This window comes from Pelobates fuscus, chromosome 4 (assembly GCF_036172605.1).
Source record: "Pelobates fuscus isolate aPelFus1 chromosome 4, aPelFus1.pri, whole genome shotgun sequence".
Lineage (NCBI taxonomy): Eukaryota > Metazoa > Chordata > Amphibia > Anura > Pelobatidae > Pelobates > Pelobates fuscus.
Genome location: NC_086320.1, coordinates 171,126,723 through 171,147,287, shown reverse-complemented (window position 1 = coordinate 171,147,287; position 20,565 = coordinate 171,126,723). Strand labels below are relative to the sequence as shown.

The 20,565-nt window shown below is 40.6% G+C and overlaps 1 protein-coding gene across 2 annotated transcripts in view; it reads right to left on the bottom strand.

Annotated features, from left to right (window-relative positions):
- Nucleotides 1-315: 315 nt before the first annotated feature.
- Nucleotides 316-20,565, bottom strand: part of LOC134607945 (enoyl-CoA delta isomerase 3, peroxisomal-like) — a 59,406-nt gene continuing 39,156 nt past the window's right edge. The window contains exons 2-9 of one of the 2 annotated variants that reach the window (XM_063450545.1): nt 15,788-15,967; nt 8,600-8,669; nt 6,933-7,032; nt 6,416-6,536; nt 5,078-5,167; nt 4,327-4,470; nt 891-1,042; nt 316-616 (exon numbers count right to left, since the gene is read on the bottom strand). In XM_063450545.1, the coding sequence (XP_063306615.1) occupies nt 487-616; nt 891-1,042; nt 4,327-4,470; nt 5,078-5,167; nt 6,416-6,536; nt 6,933-7,032; nt 8,600-8,669; nt 15,788-15,958 (978 nt within the window). In that variant the 5' untranslated portion in view covers nt 15,959-15,967 and the 3' untranslated portion in view covers nt 316-486. The remainder of the gene's footprint in view (nt 617-890; nt 1,043-4,326; nt 4,471-5,077; nt 5,168-6,415; nt 6,537-6,932; nt 7,033-8,599; nt 8,670-15,787; nt 15,968-20,565) is intronic. The other variant, XM_063450544.1, reaches the window with a different exon arrangement.

Sequence of the window (20,565 nt, the reverse complement as noted above, 5' to 3'; positions counted from 1 at the left end):
TTTATGCCATTTAGGAGTTCAGGCATTTTGTTTATGTGGCCCTAATCACACCTTCTCTGGCTGTGACTCACACAGCCTCCCATTTACACTTCCCAAAAAATAAGCTTTTTTTCAAAATCTACATTAGGAGAGTATTCATTGCTTGCAGGTGAGATAAAAAAATAAAAATTCAAAACACTTTACAGGAAGACACAATCATGGTTTAAAATCTGCAACCTTCTCATTACAATAAACACATTTTGTTGCTAATGTCCAAACAGTGCCTTTAATTCATTCATATAACCTGTAAATTAATTAGTATTTTATATTAAGGTTTTTATTTACTAATATCTAATGTCATGCGTGTTTTTAGAGCTTTCTAATGTGATTACTGTGTCCTGAGCAGGATTTGATTGGACGTTGTCTGGCATGAACATGTAAATTAGTCCTGGAAAAAGGGGGTGGATCAGCTTAACTGCAGAACAAGTACATTTGTTTTAAAGGAACTTAGGGAAATGATTTTAATAAACTGATAAATGCATAAAATGCACAATAATATTTGTGGTTGCAGAAACCCAATGTTTTTTCCATTCTCTCAGGTAACTGGTACTTGAGATGAGCAACAATGAGCTCAGTACTGGATAGAGAAACGCAGACTATATTCATATTGGGATGGAAGCCATACGAGACCATAAAGGATGTGCATATTCCTTATTGCACTTGCAAGATTATGTGCAAATTATTACTAAATATTCAAAAAGCCGTTAAGGGAATTTCAAAGTTATAAGTAACCCATTATCACATGAACAACAGCAATGGGATATCTTGGTTGCAAATTAAATCAGAGTATAATTTCTCAATCGTACAGCCAGCAGATACTTTCTTTAAAGTGCAATTTTAGAAAGAATTACAGGTTTGCCTTCTTTCGGAAAAAATTCTTAATAGCCTCCAAGGATTCTTTGGAATTTGCTCGTTTTTGTATAAGTTCAAACTCCTTGTCACATACTTCATGAAGCTTCTCCTTTTCCATATCACGGATCAACTGTTTGGAAGCTGTAAGGCACTTTGAGTAATAAAAGACATAATAAAGAATAAAATCACATGCAAATCATTGTTGAGCATTTCAGTACACTATGCATATATAAAATCAGTTTTATATGAAATGGTACATAAAGACAGACTAATATTAAATGAAATCATATAGAATTGGGGTATTATGCACTTTCCTCTTGAAAGAGCCCTACAGTTTAGAGAAAACCTGTCTGATATTGCTACATAATTTGGTGGGTGGTTTTAGTGAATCAGAGCAAAGACAGAATGCAAATTATGGTTACCGAAAATGTTGAAAACAGGCACAGTACTACATAGACCTTTAATTTCTATCAAATTAATTCTGATGCAATACTATAAAAGTAGACAACCCATATTTATAGATTTGTATATTTATTTTTCACACACACATTGCTTTAACAAAAAATAGGAAGAAGCATTAGTGTCTTGAGTACAAAATCAAATGCATTCAACGTATTAAATGTTTATGGAAGCATGACTGTGTTATGATAGGATTACTAAAACTAGGGATTTATCAACTAATGAAATATATTATATTAGTTAACATCCCCTTCCTATGCCATAACAAAAATGTATCGCTCTTTATAAAATCCCAAACAGTGTGATGTTTAACAAAGACATGGGACACTAGTATCTCTTTTTCCATTCTGGTCAATGATCCTTTTATAATAAACATCTGCGGTGAGGACTCTCTCAAGGCAACCATTAGTCATAAAAAAGTTTACAAATCCAATATATAAATGTGACATACAGAAAATATAAAATACTCAAAATACAAATAAAACAGATAAAAAGGGACAGGGGATGTGTGTGGAAAAGAGAGGCTTAAGATTTACAGATATCCAATTTACCTCAGTTGTTTTATCACACTTAATCCATACATTCTGGTATTTAACGAAACTCTTTTGATCACAATATATGACCTTATACGCTAGTCTTTATTTCCATAGTACTAATAATGCCATTGTAGCTATTAAAAAAGTAGAAAACTACTATGATGATTGCTTATGATAATGATGTATTATATTTTAAGGAGGGCCATGTGCTGCCAAAGGAAACTGCCAATCCAGAAGCTTTTGATATACAATATACTTCTGCCACAATGGTTGCAGTTTTTTGCATGACCATCAAATATGAAACATGGTACCTTTCTCATAACAGCTTCGCCAATAATTAAAACATGTTCTTGGATATATTGCACGTAACAAAGATGAACCCAAATATAATTTAAATAAAAATGTATAATGTTGCTCAATCTAATTAATTTATTGTGTAATTTCTCTGACAGCATGACATGCCTTTACTCATCTTTCTACCAGCTGTACATAACCTACCTCACATTCCCACTTGCCTGATTGGCATCATAAAGGGACATGAATAACTCTGAGACAATTGTTTCTTTGAATGAGACAGATGCCTCACTGTGCAGGCTGAAAAATGTAGGTAAATATGATTTTTTTTCATATGTAGTTTCTTCTTTTTCCACATCCACTGATCAAGCCAGTGTCCTATCCCTAGGAATGCTGGAAAAGTTCATTGGACAAGCCTGACAATATACATGTACAGTTGAGGATCTGTTCACCTTGCAATATGTGACAGGAAAGATGAGATGGAGTCTGATCACTTTAATCACGCACAACAGGCTCTATTGGCAGGTTTCTCTCTCCATCTGTGATGCCCGGTTTCTCTGATTAGTGGACTGGTCTGAAATTATTATTATTTTTTTATGTAGAAAAAAATAAATAAAACAGCACCACTACAATATAACCAAATGAATATTTATTCCGCCATTAAATGTGTCCACTTAATGGTGGAATATATCTTAATTTAATTATATTGTAGTGTTGCGGTTTGTGAAGGTTTCTGGAGAGTACATGAAGAGTGATGAATCTCCAAGTGCACACTATTTCTTTTATGTCATACATAGTTTCTTAATTTTGGTTTGTATATTTGTTTAAATATGTTTGCTTGCTGGTTTAAAAAAAAATATTGTCAAGTCATGCATGTCCCTTTAGTGCTATATGATAACAATAAGCTTTCTGCATATATATATTTCAATAAGAATTTCTAAATATTTAGATTGGATCTGACAAGTATATCCTGCTTCTTTAAAATAGAGCATTTTTGCCTATTTCTAGAGATTTCATGTTTATGAAATTCCAGTTCTTCCAAATAGGCAAAATTATATTTAAATTCCTAATTATATTAGGGATAGTTAATTGTTCATTCGTTGACCAAGCTCTGACAAAACTAGGGAAAAACTGACAAAGCTAATTAGCTACAATCTCCCTCTATCTCTTCTTGACCCGACAATTTCTACCTCTACTTTTTAAGAAAAGAGCTGCACAGTTCGATTATTACAGACACTCCTCACTTACCGACCGGGTTCCATTCTTACGACCCGGTCGTAGAACAAAATGGTTGGTAAGTGAGTTAAGGGATTCCCTGCTCTGGTGCATTTGTCTATGTTCGGGGAAACTTCCCCGAACATAGATGAACGCACCAGAGCAGGGAACCCCTCTAATCCATGCTCTGGGAAATTTCCCCAAAAACAGACATGCGCACAAGAGCAGGGAATCCCCACGACGGCTTATACTTACGCCTGGTCATAAGTGCGAGCCATGGTAAAACTGGTAGGTCACTAAATGAGGACCACCAGTACGGCATTATTTCCTCTCAGTTAATGGTATACATAGGAAATATGTAGTGAATATCCAGCCTTGTAACTGTACTTGTTCAGGCAGGACAGAGACGAGCCGGTTTCAATCTTGTATCGTATTTCAGAATTGGAACCACACCAAGTACAGATCTGGAGCAGATTAACAATTTATAACAACGTTTACTAGCTGTAACACCTATAGGGTTTTCAGGGAATTTTTTGAAAAAAAAACCTCAAAGGGACACTATAATACATGTACTATACATAGCAGAGTAATAGCGGTCTTAATTTTTGAATTAAGATATATTAGACTGATTAGTACTTTATATATTCTTTTCTACATCTTTAAACTTGCCTTACTTTACTTATGTTTAGAAGTATAAGTTTATAAGCTCGTTTTGATGACGATTAACATGTAAAGGATACAAGTAGACTATCCAATATATGCACATAATGAATATGTCATCCCATGTGAGAATGGCATTTAGATACAGCTCACAGAAGCAGTGATAAAACTAGAGAACTGCTAGTAGAACATAATATGACCATTCACTGATCACATCACTAAAGATGGTGCATTACAAAATATTATTAGGCAATTAAATTAAGGTACTTACATTTTTAGGGAGTTTAGCATATTCTTTCAGTTTTGTCCTAACCTCCCGATGGAAACTGCTATCAGGAAAAACTTCAGCAACTAGTCCTACATCACATGCCTCACGTGCCGTAAACTTTCTGTTGAACATTAGAATCTCGATAGCCTTGAAAAGACAGACATCAATTTTCAATGACTGGTTTACTCATTTACATATAAATACAGAGAGATATAAATACTGCATACCTTAAAAACAAACTACAAATACCCACAGACAAAAAAACCCACTCCTCCTCCCCCACTTACACACAACATGGCAGCACATATTTACAAGTTATGGCTAACCTTAGAACTCTAAACATAAACAACAGATTACATGATATAGACAAACATAGGCATGGGTGGAATGCCAGATGCCAAGTAGCCAATATGATGCTTCAGCTGCACGAAACAATAACATTTACACAACGCTGGGCTACAAATTAAAATCTCTTTTTATTGAAAAAAATAAAAATGTAAATATAATGATGAAAATGATAACTCATTGTCTAATGCATGTTGTCCTGATGTCATTTACTAAAGTGAGAATTTAAAGTGAATTCAACTTGAATTTAAAATTTAAGGTCAAAATAGCCAATCTGGAAAATTTCTCTAATTTAGGTATGCTTCAAGTTAACCTACTTTGGCCTTAAAGCTGAAATTCACACTTTAGTGAATAACCCTGTGTGACTCACTAAATATGTAGAGTTCCAAAAGTCAGTTTTCAGACTTACCTTGCTTGGGCCCATGATTCTAGGGAATGTATAGGAGGAGCATGCCTCTGGGTGCAGGGCTAGCTTGCTAAAAGGTGTATTAAATGTAGCCTATGACAAAAAGCAGAAAAAAAAAGTTCTTATTATATAAAATACTAGAGAATTTGAGAGATAAAGCCAATATCATGGCAGCAGAAAATCAAGTTAATATGCTTGACACAAGAGCTAATGCCTTGATTTAATAAGCTTTCCAAATAATTCAATACTGTTGGAAACATTTCCAAATTATTTATCTACAAAATTCCTGTAGACTTTAATGGTGACCTCTGTAGATACATTTATTTAGTTTTTCTAGCAGTGTAAGATTATTTGGAAAGCTTATTAAGACCTGAGTTTGAATATTTTCCTATGATTTAATGCTATAGTTACTCCATATGAATGCATACTAAACCAAACAAAATTAATTTTGTAATCATGCATGAGCCACTAGCTCACATGGAACCAAGATTATCTCATATGTTATCTTAGTCACTGGTCCTTCTGGATCACAACCCATGTTACGGTTTAAAAAAAAAGTTGCGTCTAAAACAACGTTTAATGCTATAGTAACTGCATAAAAGCAGCATGAAATCTGCATGTCAAGCTGGGAACTATGGGCTAGTTGTGGAAACATTATTTCTCTAGTTTCTGTGCCTAAGGAGGACTTTTCAAAGTCCAGCTTGAAATAGGCAGGTGATGTACAACAGTAATTTATCCAACTGCACTGTGGGGAGGTTTATTGTGTTTGGCCTCACCACAATATTTTTGACATCTAGCTACATACTCTCAGAGAGACTTCAACTTCCAGACTAGGACCTGTGCCTTGCAGATGAGACCCAAAATGTCAAAATGCTGTCCATGGTGGTTTCTGGACACTGGTCCTTCTGGATCACAACCCTAAACTGAAGAAATGCAGAGTGCAGACTAAATCAGAATGCTTGACTGTACCCATATGCATGCCAAGCAAGGTTAGCTGTGGAAACATGACTTCTCTAATTTCTGTGCCTAAGAAGGACTTTTCAAAGTCCAACTTGAGATATGCAGGTATTAGTCTAATGATCATGTATGTTTCAACTACAATGAGGACATTTCCAGAGGCCACAAACTTAAATCAATATAACGTTTTATTGAGGTACTTAGCACAACATACCAAATAAGCATTCATTGTGTATTTGTTTATTTTATTGCACTAATTAAAACAATAGTGGTAGTAACTTATTGCTTAAATTATTTCAGTAAGCGTACAACTGAGAATGTGTGTGTGTGTGTATATATATATATATATTTAGAAAAGTTAGAGAATGATTATCAGCATCTTACCCTTTCAGTGGCATACACAGTGTCAAAAAGAGCGAGGACTGTCACACCAATACCTACAGCAGGTCCATTCACCACAGCAATGAGAGGCTTTTGGAAATCAATTATTTTCTTCACAATATGCCTAGGTAAAATAAAAATGTATGATAAATATACAGAGACTATAAGCCAGAACAAGATACAACATATTGAAATTATAGTGTACCATGGTATGCACCAGGGGAATGTGCCTATGGATATTTTTTTGCGAATTACTAAAACATATGTTATTCATTATATAGAATGATTCAAAATTAAACATTATCAATATCTCAAGCAGGAGTATTCCATATAAAAAAGAAACAAAACAATTGTGATACAATATAAGTGAAACAATGTAAAAGGGTAAAGCAGCACCTTACTAGTGCAAAAGCTCTAGTTTAACACATTAACAAAACATAGCAAGAAAGTAAAAAAATCCACCAAAAAACAAAAAAATACAAAATTTACACTGACAACGATTAATTCAAAATCACAATACCTGTAAGGATTTTCAGAATTTACAGGTGGTGCGTCTAGTTGTTCTTTACTTTTCAATGCACTGGTAAGGTCACTGCCACTGCTAAAATAATCACCAGCTCCTGCATACACAATAAAAGAAAGAATAATTTTACTACCATAATTGTATTTTCCATTACCAAAAAAAAAAAAACAACCCAACAATTCATAGGTTAAAAGAATAAGCCAAAAGCAGAAATTCAACAAATACTGAGTCTAGACAAATGAAATTATCAGCCTACATTTCAGTTAATTTCTGCTAAATTTATGTAAACGTTTGTTTGGACCGGTTCAGTCAAATCAAATTCACAAACAAATAAATTGATCCATCCAGGATGTTCCTATGAAGTCTTATTAATTGAAGGCTAGAACCCGCTCAACTCTCCTACAACGATTTACTCACTTGTGCCATTTGAAAGGTACCCTATACATACAAGATTGTTCCCACCCACGAGGGCAGTCTAGATTTGAAACATAGCAAGTCACCACTGCATGAGAGATACTCTGGAGTGATGTTTGTTTGAAATAATTTTTTCCCCAAAGCAATGTTTTATGGTGTGACTTCAAGGAAAGGAACCTCTACGTTATCGTCTCTCAGTCAACCATAAGTTTACATTTTGCTGTGAGGTTACCAGCCCTGCCACAAATTTTACTAATGGCACCTAGTTTCATTCTGGTATTGTGTAAATCAATGAAATTTCATGTAACGAATGAAACTTGTCCAGACCAATATCCAATCAAATGCGCAATGGGTGTATCAATACCCATACTGCATGGTTTTATTGCCACCATGCAGTGTCAGGTTCCTAATCTCAAGGCAGCACCAAAATATTTATGTCTTGGTCTGGCCAGGATTTATTATGTTCCTGGATGGCTGCTGCTGCCACATTAGTTAAAGGGATCCTAAAGTGCCAGGAAAACAAAGCAGTTTTCCTGGCACTATAGGTTTAATAGGTCCCCCTCCCTCATCCCCTCCCTTCAGCCACTTACCCGAATCCAGCACAGATGTCCCTTGGCGCTGGTTTAGGCTCCACCCACACCCCTCCCCCTCCTCGACCAGGGAAACATAATGTGCATGCGTGGCATTAATCAATGCTTTCCTATGCGGAAAATCTGACGCTGGAGGTCCTCATGCAAAGTCTCAAGATGTCCCGCGTCAGATAACGGACCAAAAGTTCATTTGGATTCCAAAAGCGCCCCCAGTGGCTGTCTGGTAGACAGCCACTGAGGGCAGACTTAGAGCTGCAATGTAAATGTTTTACATTGCAGAACAAAGTGCAATAAGGACACAGCACCCAGACCACTTCAATTAGCTGAAAGGGTGTGGGTGCCTACAGTGCCTTTAAGCAATCTCCCAAGACATTTACGCATTTTCATGGTTTCAAATTACCCTGGATAGATTTTCTCTTTCCATGATAGAGATCGATACTTTTACTTTTCAATATTGGGTTAAGCATGAAACTGAGTAATGTTGCAAAGTCAAACAACAGAGTATGATTTATTTTTTAATTCTGATAATTGCTTTACAATTTGCAATTGTCTGGTGATTTCCTAATAATTTTCGGATATGTGAATAACTTTTAGAAGTAACAGTTTATGCATACATTTAAGAATTTAAAACATATATAACATTACATATACAGTCAGTACCTGTGATAACAGTAAAAACAGAGTCATCATTGGCTGCGTCTTCAAGGGCTGCAGAAAGTTCCAAACACATCTACAAAAAAAGGAAATTTAAATATTTATATAAATCACTGGTAAATATGTACATTATCTTGGTAGGTATGTTTATTGTAATGAGGAAATACAAACCAAAAGCAATAATTTATTCCAAGTCAGTTTACATATATATATATATATATATATATATATTGTACTCTTCTATTCAGTCATGATTATAGAACATAGCCTTAGTTATCCTTAGTGCTCAAGTGTAATGTTCAAGGATTTCATAGCAAGGTTGTTGGCTCTGGTATTCGTGAAATCACAAAGCATTGCACATGCCTTACGGCACAATGGATAGCAAAACTGAAAGAGGGCCTTCACAAAGTACCATTTTCAGGAACAGCAGGGGAATGTAGAAGATGGATTGCAAAACCACGTGGTACAAAATCAAATAACTATGCTTAGACTGTCCTTGTCAATCACAACTTGTATAGAACTTAGGGATGCAGTACTTGTATTAGTAGACAATAATAAAGCAAAAGTCCAATGCGTATAATCCAATAGGAGCAAAGCAGAAACAAGGTCAGACAATCCAAAAGGTCAAAATCCAGGCAGCAGAGGTTCAAACACGAAAAAGCAGTCCAAAGTGTGACATACAGCAAGGTAGCACAGAGCAACTGAGCAATGAAAGCTTAGCTGTTCCAGGTTTAAATAGAGTGCCATACAAAAAGCACACCTACTTAACAAGTCTCCATAACACAAAAGTGACTTGTGAAAGTGTAATATTAAAAAGGAGAAACCTAGGGGGTCTGTCTATCTGGTTTGTATATATCAATCACAGCAAGCGTGAGAAAATATACTAATTCTTGATCAACCCAAGTAGAAAGATAATATCAAGAAAGACGGCTGTTTAGTAATAAAGTGTTATTCCAAGTGGAAGGCTAAAATGTAGCCAATTAATGAGCAGCAGTCTACGGGGATCAGAAGAATAAAGCTTCGCGTTTAGACTCAAAATTAGATATATTGTGAAAATTAGAGATATTGGAAAGATTAGAGATATTCAAATAGGTGAACAAAAGGTATGGGTAGATACAATGATAGAGATATTAGAAGATAATGGAAGTAAACTGGAATATTAGTAGAGTTATATAGTTACATAGCTAAAAAGAGACTTGAGTCCTTCAAGTTCAGCCTTCCTCACATATGCTTTTTGCTGTTGATCCAAAAGAAGGCAAAAAACCCAGTTTGAAGCACTTCCAATTTTGCAACAAGCTAGGGAAAAAAATCCTTCTTGACCCCAGAATGGCAGTCAGATTTATCCTTGGATCAAGCAGTTATTACACTACATTGAAAGATTATATCCTTGAATATTCTGTTTCTGCAAGTATGCATCTAGTAGCTGTTTGAACATCTATATGGATTAAAAAAAACACTCATTCAGGCAGAGAATTCCACATCCTTATTGTTCTTACAGTAAAAAAACCCTTTCCTTTGCCTTAGACAAAATCTCCTTTCTTCCAGTCTAAACGCATGACCTCGTTTCCTATGCAAAGGGCTGCAGAAAGAGTCTAATTATAAGGAACAAGAGGGTAGGTGTATAGCGTCTTAATTCGCCACTCCCACCTTAATAATTAGACCAAACTCCACTTATAAGAGGTTGAATATGGGATTTAAAGGGGAAAACAGGAGTGTAGGAGTTCATATCAATAATTACCTACCAACTTTCCCACTACAAACCACAACCCTGATTATAGTTAAAAAAAGAAAAAGATAAAAAAAAAACAAAAAAACACAGCAGTCATTCAGAAGGGCTGGATCAAAATAAATATATATGAGAGGTATCTGGGATTAGTCCAGGTAGCTAACCTAGGTAAATACTGTGTCTAGAGCCACCTAAACCAGGGTTAAAGCATACCCCTTAGACTCCCTATTGACATGCCTTTCTAAAGGTCCTAATCCATAAACTTTACTCTAATACCCAGGATGATACAAGTGTTTAGAGTTAAAGGTAAATCCCAACCATATAAAAATCCGAATCAGTCCCACACAGATCCTAACACATCCCAAATCTCTCCAGCTGCTTCGAGGCAGCTCTAAAATAAAGAAGCTAAGCTTACTATCCTGACAAAGTGCATGATGGCAGCGCCCCTAGGAAACCCTAATAAAATAAAAATCACCTATAATGGCATCCTCCTTTAATATTTTACTTTTCATAAGTCACTTTTGTGTTTTTCCTTTTTCACTATTATGTAGATATGCCCTTTAAATACTAATAAAGTTTATATTTAAATTTTTTGTTTCTTACCAATTATAGTGGGTTATACATGTTATGTGGGTAATCTAACCTTTTTTTGAGAATCGTTACCCATAGCCTTGACTTGGGACTTGTTATTCTTTTTTCAGTTTTGTCTTTTATGGGTTAAGCCCATATTACCCATTTAGTCCACTCTTGACTCTGGTGTCAGGTTTTTCCTGCCCCTCTAGTCGTTTTTTCTCAAGCCTCCATAACACTCTATTGGTGTATGGGCCGTCAATCTGCTGGGTGAACATGGAGGCGAGTATGGGCTTTAATTAAATTCAGCCGCGCTGTCCAGCGGCGTTGAACGATCGCACACCTCTCCCAGGCGTCTATCGTTGCCTGGGAGACGTGACGAGAACAAAGTTCACGGGTTGCGGCCCGCCTCCTGCATTCGCACATGTGTGCGAGCGGCCGCAATCCGTGTATCTCCGTCACAGCAGTGAGGGAACGGAGGTAAGTCGTGACAGTCCTTTTCATTTGTTCAGACCAGAGGCGGCTCTAGACTTTATGAGGCCTTAGGCGAAATGCAAACATGAGGCCCCACTAACAAAAAAGTGTCACATATACACATTGATGCACTGTCTACCTGTGTATGTGCCTGAGAGTGTGTCTGACAGAGAGTATCCTTGTGTGTGTGAATGTATGTCTCTGTGAGCATGTTTGCGTTTTTGTCTGAGACCCTATGTGTATGGGGTAGCTGCTTGAAGTGTGTTGTGTGTATAGGGGGGGTGATGGTGAGAGGGAGAGACGGGTGATGGTGAGAGGGGAGGGTAATGGTGAGAGGGTGAGGGGAGGGTAATGGTGAGAGGGTGAGGGGAGGGTAATGGTGAGAGGGTGAGGGGAGGGTAATGGTGAGAGGGTGAGGGGAGGGTAATGGTGAGAGGGTGAGGGGAGGGTAATGGTGAGAGGGAGAGGGGAGGGAAATGATAATGGTGAGAGGGATAGGGGGTGCGATGGTGAGAGGGAGAGGGGAGGGAAATGATAATGGTGAGAGGGATAGGGGGTGCGATGGTGAGAGGGAGAGGGGGTGCGATGGTGAGAGGGAGAGGGGGTGCGATGGTGAGAGGGAGTGCGATGGAGAGAGGGGGTGCGATGGGGAGAGGGAGCGGGGGGTGCGATGGGGAGAGGGAGCGGGGGTGCGATGGGGAGAGGGAGCGGGGGTGCGATGGGGAGAGGGAGCGGGGGGTGATGGTAATGTGAGAGGGAGGGGGGTGATGGTAATGTGAGAGGGAGGGGGTGATGGTAATGTGAGAGGGAGGGGGGTGATGGTAATGTGAGAGGGAGGGGGGTGATGGTCATGTGAGAGGGAGGGGGATGATGTAATGTGAGAGGGAGGGGGATGATGGTAATGTGAGAGTGAAAGGGGGGTGATGGTAATGTGAGAGTGAGAGGGGGGTGATGGTAATGTGAGAGTGAGAGGGGGTGATGGTAATGTGAGAGTGAGAGGGGGTAATGTGAGAGTGAGGGGGTAATGTGAGTGAGGGGGGTAATGTGAGAGTGAGGGGGGTAATGTGAGAGTGAGGGGGGTAATGTGAGAGTGAGGGGGGTAATGTGAGAGTGAGGGGGGTAATGTGAGAGTGAGAGGGGGGATAATGTGAGAGTGAGAGGGGGGATAATGTGAGAGTGAGAGGGGGGGTAATGTGAGAGCGAGAGTGGGGTGAGGCTGAGGGTGGTGGGAGGGTTATGCTGAGGGTGGTGGGGGTGAGGGTGGTGGGGGGGTGAGGGTGGTGGTGGGGGGTGATGCTGAGGGTGGTGGGGGGTGATGCTGAGGGTGCTGGGGGGTGATGCTGAGGGTGGTGGGTGGTGAGGGGTGATGCTGAAGGTGGTGGGGGGTGATGGTGAGGTGGGTGAGGGTGGTGGGGTGTGAGGCTGAGGGTGGTGGGGGGTGAGGCTGAGGGGGGTGGGGGTGAGGCTGAGGGGGTGGGGGGGGTGGAGGTTGAGGCTGAGGGGGTGATGCTGAGGGTGGTGGGGGCTAGGGGTGGTGAGGCTGAGGGTGGTGGGGGGTGATGGTGAGGGTGGTGGGGGCTAGGGGTGGTGAGGCTGAGGGTGGTGGGGGTGATGGTGAGGGTGGTGGGGGGGTGAGGCTGAGGGTGGTGGGGGTGGTGAGGATGAGGGTGGTGGGGGCTAGGGGTGGTGAGGCTGAGGGTGGTGGGGGTGATGGTGAGGGTGGTGGGGGGTGAGGCTGAGGATGGTGGGGGCTAGGGGTAGTGAGGCTGAGGGTGGTGGGGGGTGATGGTGAGGGGGTGATGCTGAAGGTGGTGGGGGTGAGGCTGAGGGTGAGGCTGAGGGTGGTGAGGCTGAGGGTGGTGGGGGGTGATGGTGAGGGTGGGTGAGGCTGAGGGTGGTGGGGGCTAGGGGTAGTGAGGCTGAGGGTGGTGGGAGGTGAGGCTGGTGGGGGGTGAGGCTGAGGGGGAGACTGAGGGGGTGATGCTGAGGGTGGTGGGGGCTAGGGGTGATGATGGTGAGGGTGGTGGGGGTGATGGTGGTGGGAGGTGGTGTGGAGATGGTGACTGGGGGGTGAGGCTGAGTGTTGTGGGGGGTGATGATGAGCCTACCTTGATTTCCCTGGTGGTCCAGTGGGCTCCCTGGTGGTCCGGTGGCCACTGCTCCCGGTCTGCAGCTCCGCAGAGCTGCAGACCGTGTAGTCTCGCGAGATTTCAGAGCGTTGCCGTGGTAACCCGCGGCAACGCTCTGATTGGCCAATTCTCGCGAGTCACATGGTCTGCTGCTCTGCACACTGCGGAGCTGCAGACCAGTGTCTGCGATGGTGGCCGGGCAGCCAGGAGGGGCCTCGCACCCGGCGGCATACCGGGCAAGCCGCTGGGCCCCCTCCTGGTGTCAGGTCCTCGGTCACTGACCGAGGACCTGACACACTCTGCCAACAGGCGGTTTAGGCGGCCGCGAGGCCCCCGCCAGCGCGAGACCTTAGGCGGTCGCCTAAACCGCCTAATTAGAGAGCCGCCTCTGGTTCAGACCAATTACCGTATTTACTCGAGTATAAGCCGACCCGAATATAAGCCGAGGCCCCTAATTTTACCCCAAAAAACTGGGAAAACTTATTGACTCGAGTATAAGACTAGAGTGAGAAATGCAGCAGCTACTGGTAAATTTCTAAATAAAATTAGATCCTAAAAAAAATATATTAATTGAATATTTATTTACAGTGTGTGTATAATGAATGCAGTGTGTGTGTATGAATGCAGTGTGTGTGTGTATGAATGCAGTGTGTGTGTGTGTATGAATGCAGTGTGAGTGTATGAATGCAGTGTGAGTGTATGAGTGCAGTGTGAGTGTATGAGTGCAGTGTGTGTATGAGTGCAGTGTGAGTGTATGAGTGCAGTGTGAGTGTATGAGTGCAGTGTGTGTATGAATGCTGTGTGTGTGTATGAATGCTGTGTGTGTGTGTATGAATGCAGTGTGTGTGTATGAATGCAGTGTGTGTGTATGAATGCAGTGTGTGTGTATGAATGCAGTGTGTGTATGAGTGCAGCATGTGTATGAGTGCAGCGTGTGTATGAGTGCAACGTGTGTGTATGAGTGCAGTGTGTGTATGAGTGCAGTGTGTGTATGAGTGCAGTGTGTGTGTATGAGTGCAGTGTGTGTATGAGTGCAGCGTGTCTATGCGTGCAGCGTGTGTGTATGAGTGCAGTGTGTGTATGAGTGCAGTGTGTGTATGAGTGCAGTGTGTGTGTATAAATGCAGTGTGTGTGTGTATGAATGCAGTGTGTGTGTGTATGAATGCAGTATGTGTGTGTATGAATGCAGTATGTGTGTGTGTGTGTGTGTGTGGTGCAGAGCCTTGGTGGGGGGTGGGCAATTTTTTTTATAATTTTTTTTATTATTTTAATTTTTGTTTTATTATTATTTATTATTATTTTTATGTATTTAATTTAATTATTATTTTTGTATTATTATTTATTATTAATTATTATTTTTTCGTCCCCCCTCCCTGCTTGATACATGGCAGGGAGGGGGGCTCTCCTTCCATGGTGGTCCAGCATTGGTAGTTCAGTGGGGGAGAGGGGGGCTGGCAGAGCTGTAACTTACCTGTCCTGCAGCTCCTGTCAGCTCTCTCCTCCTCCGCGCGGTCTGTGCAGCTACCTCTGTCAGCTCCCAGTGTAAGTCTCGCGAGAGCCGCGGCTCTCGCGAGACTTACAGTGGGAGCTGACCGAGGTGCTGAACGGACAGCGCGGAGGAGGAGAGAGCTGACAGGAGCTGCAGGACAGGTAAGTTACAGCTCTGCCAGCCCCCCTCTCCCCCAGTCTGTATTATGGCAATGCAAATTGCCATAATACAGACTCTGACTCGAGTATAAGCCGAGTTGGGTTTTTTTAGCACAAAAAATGTGCTAAAAAACTCGGCTTATACTCGAGTATATACGGTATGTAACCAGTTCAATTTCCTTTGAATTATAAAAGCATTCCGTGACTGCTCATTTTGAAAATCTCTCCAGTTCAAGTCTAAGAGAAACACATTTTACCACTTACAAAATGAAACTTGAAAGTTGTAAACTTTACAAAAAAAAAAAAAGGAAAGAAAATTAAATTGATAATGTTACATACTTTGTGGGTTGAAATCCAAAAAAAATTTCATTATGCAACAGACATACTTTTTCTCTCACCCTCGGCCATCAAAAAAAACAAAAAAAGCAAAAAAATATATAGTTTTGGCAGATTTAGGTTTTGTTTGTATAGTATTTAGGTTCTTACAAATTTCGTCCATGCAATGGATGCAGGAAAAAAGATTTCCAAATTAGTTAGGTACTTAATAATAATAAAAAAAAAAAAAATAATATATAGAATACATAGAAGAAAACTGCTAATTGCAGTTATTTTGACGAGCATAAAATAATTCCACAGAATGTGACTCACCTGAGGACTCATGGCATTTTTCTTTTCTGGACGGTTCATTGTTATTGTAGTGATACAATCTTGAGTGGTAACCAATAGCGTTTCATAATTTGAATGGCCAGGTTGTGTATATTTCTGTTTCATGGCCTCAGAAGACACTGCATTGGGCACAATGTTAGCTTCCCTCTTCATACTGCACACCTGTAGCATGAGACAAGGAGTTAAGCACAGCAGGTTCAGTTTCACTTACATACAGTTCTGATCACATGTACACATAACTACAATAAAAAGTCTGAAAGACAATCTAATATCTACATACACTATTGTGGTATTAAAAATGTACAGTCTTTGAAGATAAATATATATTTTTGTTTTTAGAAATTTGACAGCCTAGCCCATACACATAGGCTGGAAATTGAAATTACATACAATAATTATAATAGATATATGTGCCTCTCACAGTTCATACACACACCGGGTTTTATTCAATAAAACACTAAATTGTAGCAAATCCATAACCAAACTGTTGTGGTAAATTACCAAACTCTATAATTAATGTACGCATACACTCTTTCAAATACTTGGGTATGATGTTAGACCCCAATCTATCTTTTGGCCTGCACATAGAAAAGCTTGCATCTAAGCTTTATCCAAAACTAGGTGCCCTGTACAGAAACAAATCCTGCCTAAGCCCTACAGTAAAGGAAAAGATTGTACAGCAAATGCTGATGCCAATCATTGATTATGGGGATGTAGTATATACATCTGCACTGCAATTCCACATTAATAAACTCAATACATTCTATAACTCGTTCTGCCGATTTGTGCTACAATGTAATTACAGGAATCACCATTGTGACATGCTAAAATAACTAAACTGGCTGTCACTGGAATCCAGACGCACCCTTCATCTTTCCAGTCTTGTGTTTAAGAGCTTTTCTGGGAAACTCCCACCCTACCTGAACACAATGCTTTCCCCGGCTGTTCCCACTTCCTATAACCTCCGATCCAGTACCAACACTTTAATTAGTCTACCTCAATACAAAAAGAAAGCAGCCCGATCCTACTTCTCCTACAGAGCGCCGCAATTGTGGAACGACCTCCCGCACAATTTAAAATCTTCCCCAAGCCTAAAGTCCTTTAAGAGATCCCTCTCTACATACCTCAAAACAGAATGCACCTGTCATGGTTGATTATATATTTCCTACCTGTTCTATGTTAAAATCTGTATTTATTGTGTATTAATATTGTTTTTGTATTTTATTGTACCCTAATGTAACAATGCAATGATTTGTGGACCCAGGAAATACTTGAAAACAAGAGAAATCTCAATGTATCTTTCCTGGTAAAATATTTTGTAAATAAATAAATAATACACATATAAACTATGTGTGAGGAACTGACTCTGCTAGGTTTTGAACCCTGGTTTACATGCTGCGAAACCTCTTCCTTACCAGTACACCAGCCTGCCTTTTGCAAATTTACCTGAAATCTAATAACCTTGACTCTACAAGCAATGGTATCAGTGACTACTCTTTTCAGCTGTGTCTGGTCAAGTGTCTGGTTCTTGGCCTATAAAAGCCACTTCCTGTCTCTGTACCTTTGCCAGATTATTCCTGTAATCTCTAATCAAGCTTGTTCCTGTTTCTCCTACCTGTTGCTGAATTTGGACCGTTTTGACTTTGCTGCTTCTCCTTCCCACTGACCTTGGCTTGCCTCACTATGATTATCATCTTTCTGTTCCAGTCTCCCATCTCTGCTTAAGACCATACGGCCACTCAAGGCTCAGGGGCTCAACCACCTGGGTAACGAGTGGCTACCTGTAGCAGAAAACATTGTTGATCTGGCTACTGGACTCCAAAACCTTGTAACATCAATATCATTACACTATGGTCCGTCTACTTTAACAAATACTTATTCAGAGACAAAACAACAACATACAAATAATGATACACAATCTAACTAACTATACCAACAACAGCAACAACAATCTACCTAACTGACAAAAACAACTAAATCTTATAAAGTCACCAGATCCCACTCACAGTTCACCATTCTAAAAATTAGCCCACGTCTGCTCAGTAGCACAGCCAAGAAGGAACAGGAAGGGATGGGGGAAAGTGGTTCTCTCTTTCCTGACTTGTAAAGGTATTGAATTACCCAATTACCGTATCAAAGGGTAAAGCTTATCCCCCTGCAAGAAAGACATACATGAGCTTGGTCCCATGACCCCTGGTCACCATATTAGTTTAAAGACAAAATGTCACCACATTCCCTCACTTTTTCTTCTCTTATGTTGAGCACATTTAAAAATAATAATATATCCCTCTTATCTATCTAAACTACGAGATCTGAAGTAGGAAAGGGGAGCACAGGAATTATAGTGAGTGAGAGAAAGAAAACAGTCAAATAGGGGTTGCATCACCCCACAGCTGTAAGCATAGTTTTTTTGAAGACTGGCCAAGACTAGCCCACCAGAAAATCAGGAGAAATAGTCCACTTTTCCCTGTGCCCAACTATGCCACAGAACTCTTTCCTTTAAAAATAAAAAGTATCTCCGTGGAGTAGATCTTAGGGTTTGCAATGAGGAGGTGCAAATGAGGAACAGTGGCAGCCAGCTGCTCCCTTCTCATATGTACAGTGTGAGCAGATGCCAGGATACGTGATGCCATTCCCGGTGACCAGAGTAGAGTTTAACCCCTTAAGGACCAAACTTCTGGAATAAAAGGGAATCATGACATGTCACACATGTCATGTGTCCTTAAGGGGTTAAGGCAGTGAACATGGACAAGTATGGGGTTCAAGAGACTATTTCCTTAATAATATGGAAGGGAAGAACCTAAACGGCTATCAGCAGTAAGTGTGCCTGTGAAAACATGTATAAATCAGTGAAACTGTATCTCAGTAATAGTGCGTATGTCAGTGAAAGTGTGCCAATTCCTAAATATTGAAAAAAAAAAAAAACGATACATATATATATGTAATATTGTGCCAAGCAAAATATATATAGTGTGTCAGCAGTAAGTCCTCTCTGTCATATAAAAAAATAAGTAATATGTATAAGTGCATGTATTAGTAAAACAGAAAAATACAGTGTAACAAACACATAGCATAAGGACTTGCAGGACGTCCTGTGGGCGGCTCCCTTCCTATGGAACAGCCGGTCTACCGCCATCAGACTGTCCCCTAGTCTTCAATCATTTAAGAAGTGCCTTAAAACCCATCTCTTTAGGAAAGCTTTTGGTCTCCCAGAGTAATCTCTACCTTACTTGTCTCTTGCGCTCTCCTAAAGGGCAACACTCTACTCTCTTCTTCAGCTCTGCCTCACTCTCACCTTATTTGATTATTTTCTGTCCTAACGTGTTTTATTCCCCACCTCCTATAGACTGTGAGTTCCTATGAGGAGGGTCCTCTTCAACCTATCGTTCCTGTAAGTTTTCTTGTAATTGTCCTATTTATAGTTAAATCCTCCCTCTCATAATATTGTAAAGCGCTACAGAATCTGTTGGCGCTATATGTAGGCCAATAATAATAATAATAATAATAAATGTAAAGGCTTGACCTGCAGTTGTGGGAGGGGCTTGTTTCCCTAATTAAACTCCCTACTCACCTTCCTCCTTCCTTCCTCTCTTTCCAGTCGCCATTACCTCACCTTGCCATGCCCTTGTGGCTTCCTTACTGGCCTGCTGGTTTTCGGTCCTGTTCGGTCCTTCTGGGCTCTGCTCAGGCTCAGGTGTTGTCCCAGACGATTCTTCTGATTCGTGAGTTACTTACCCTACCGTCGCGCCGTGTCGCAGTCCCACGGCATCCTCACGGTTTGGGTCTACCTCTCCCCTCTCCACCCGTTAGTCCTTTCGCTTGTTGGTTTGCTTTTCTTTTCGTTTATTCTCCTCCTGTTGTTATGCCTGTTTGGGAATTTCCCTCGCTCCTCTTGCTGGCTGGTTCGGGCGCACGAATCACGTTTTCGCTGGCAATAACAGACCGCTCGTAATAATCACTGGGGCGCCAGAAATACATTGCCAGGTGGGAGTGGGACACTAACCGCTAGTCCGAGACTCACTCAGCCGAGGCTGCAACTCAGAAGTTTCAGGCCTCTAGGAAGTACTAGGGTGGGGAAACGTAACGGTTAGCGCTTATGTTTCCCAGGCAAATGACAGGGTTGTTTGTAGATAGGCGTATCAGCGCCCTTCTGGTTTGATCGATTTCCTTTCTACGTTGTTTCTCTCTCACATAGGAACTCTCATATACCTATATATTTTTTTTTTTGGGGGGGGGGATGCTTGCTATAACAGTATACTATATACTCCATGGAGTACCTTTGGTGACCTCCATCCTGCAGCCACTGTTACCCGCGAGACCCCCGACTCTCACAGGTGGTAACTTAGCTTTGGCCTGCTTCGTTGTTGCGGAGACAGACATTCTCACGTTGAGCTTGACCCTTGCTCCCAAAAGGCTGCAAATATCTTGTCTAGGTTGGTCAGAGTAGCTGGACCACATGAGGTCAAAGGGCCTCCCGAGCAGAGCACAGCGTCCGCCATCTTGGACAGGTCGGAGTCCAAATGAGTGCACTCATCTCGGATTATTCCAAATCAGTTTCTGCCAACTGTTTTAGTGGATAATCCATCTCCTTCAATTGTCTCACTAAACCTTTTCAGTAGTTTGGACTGAGAGTGATGGAATTTACACTACTACATAATATTACCTTTAATACTTTTACTAATGATGTCATGTTATTTTACTATTGTGTTATCTTACTAATCATATTTGAGAGATTTTATTCCCCAAGGAATATTCATGAA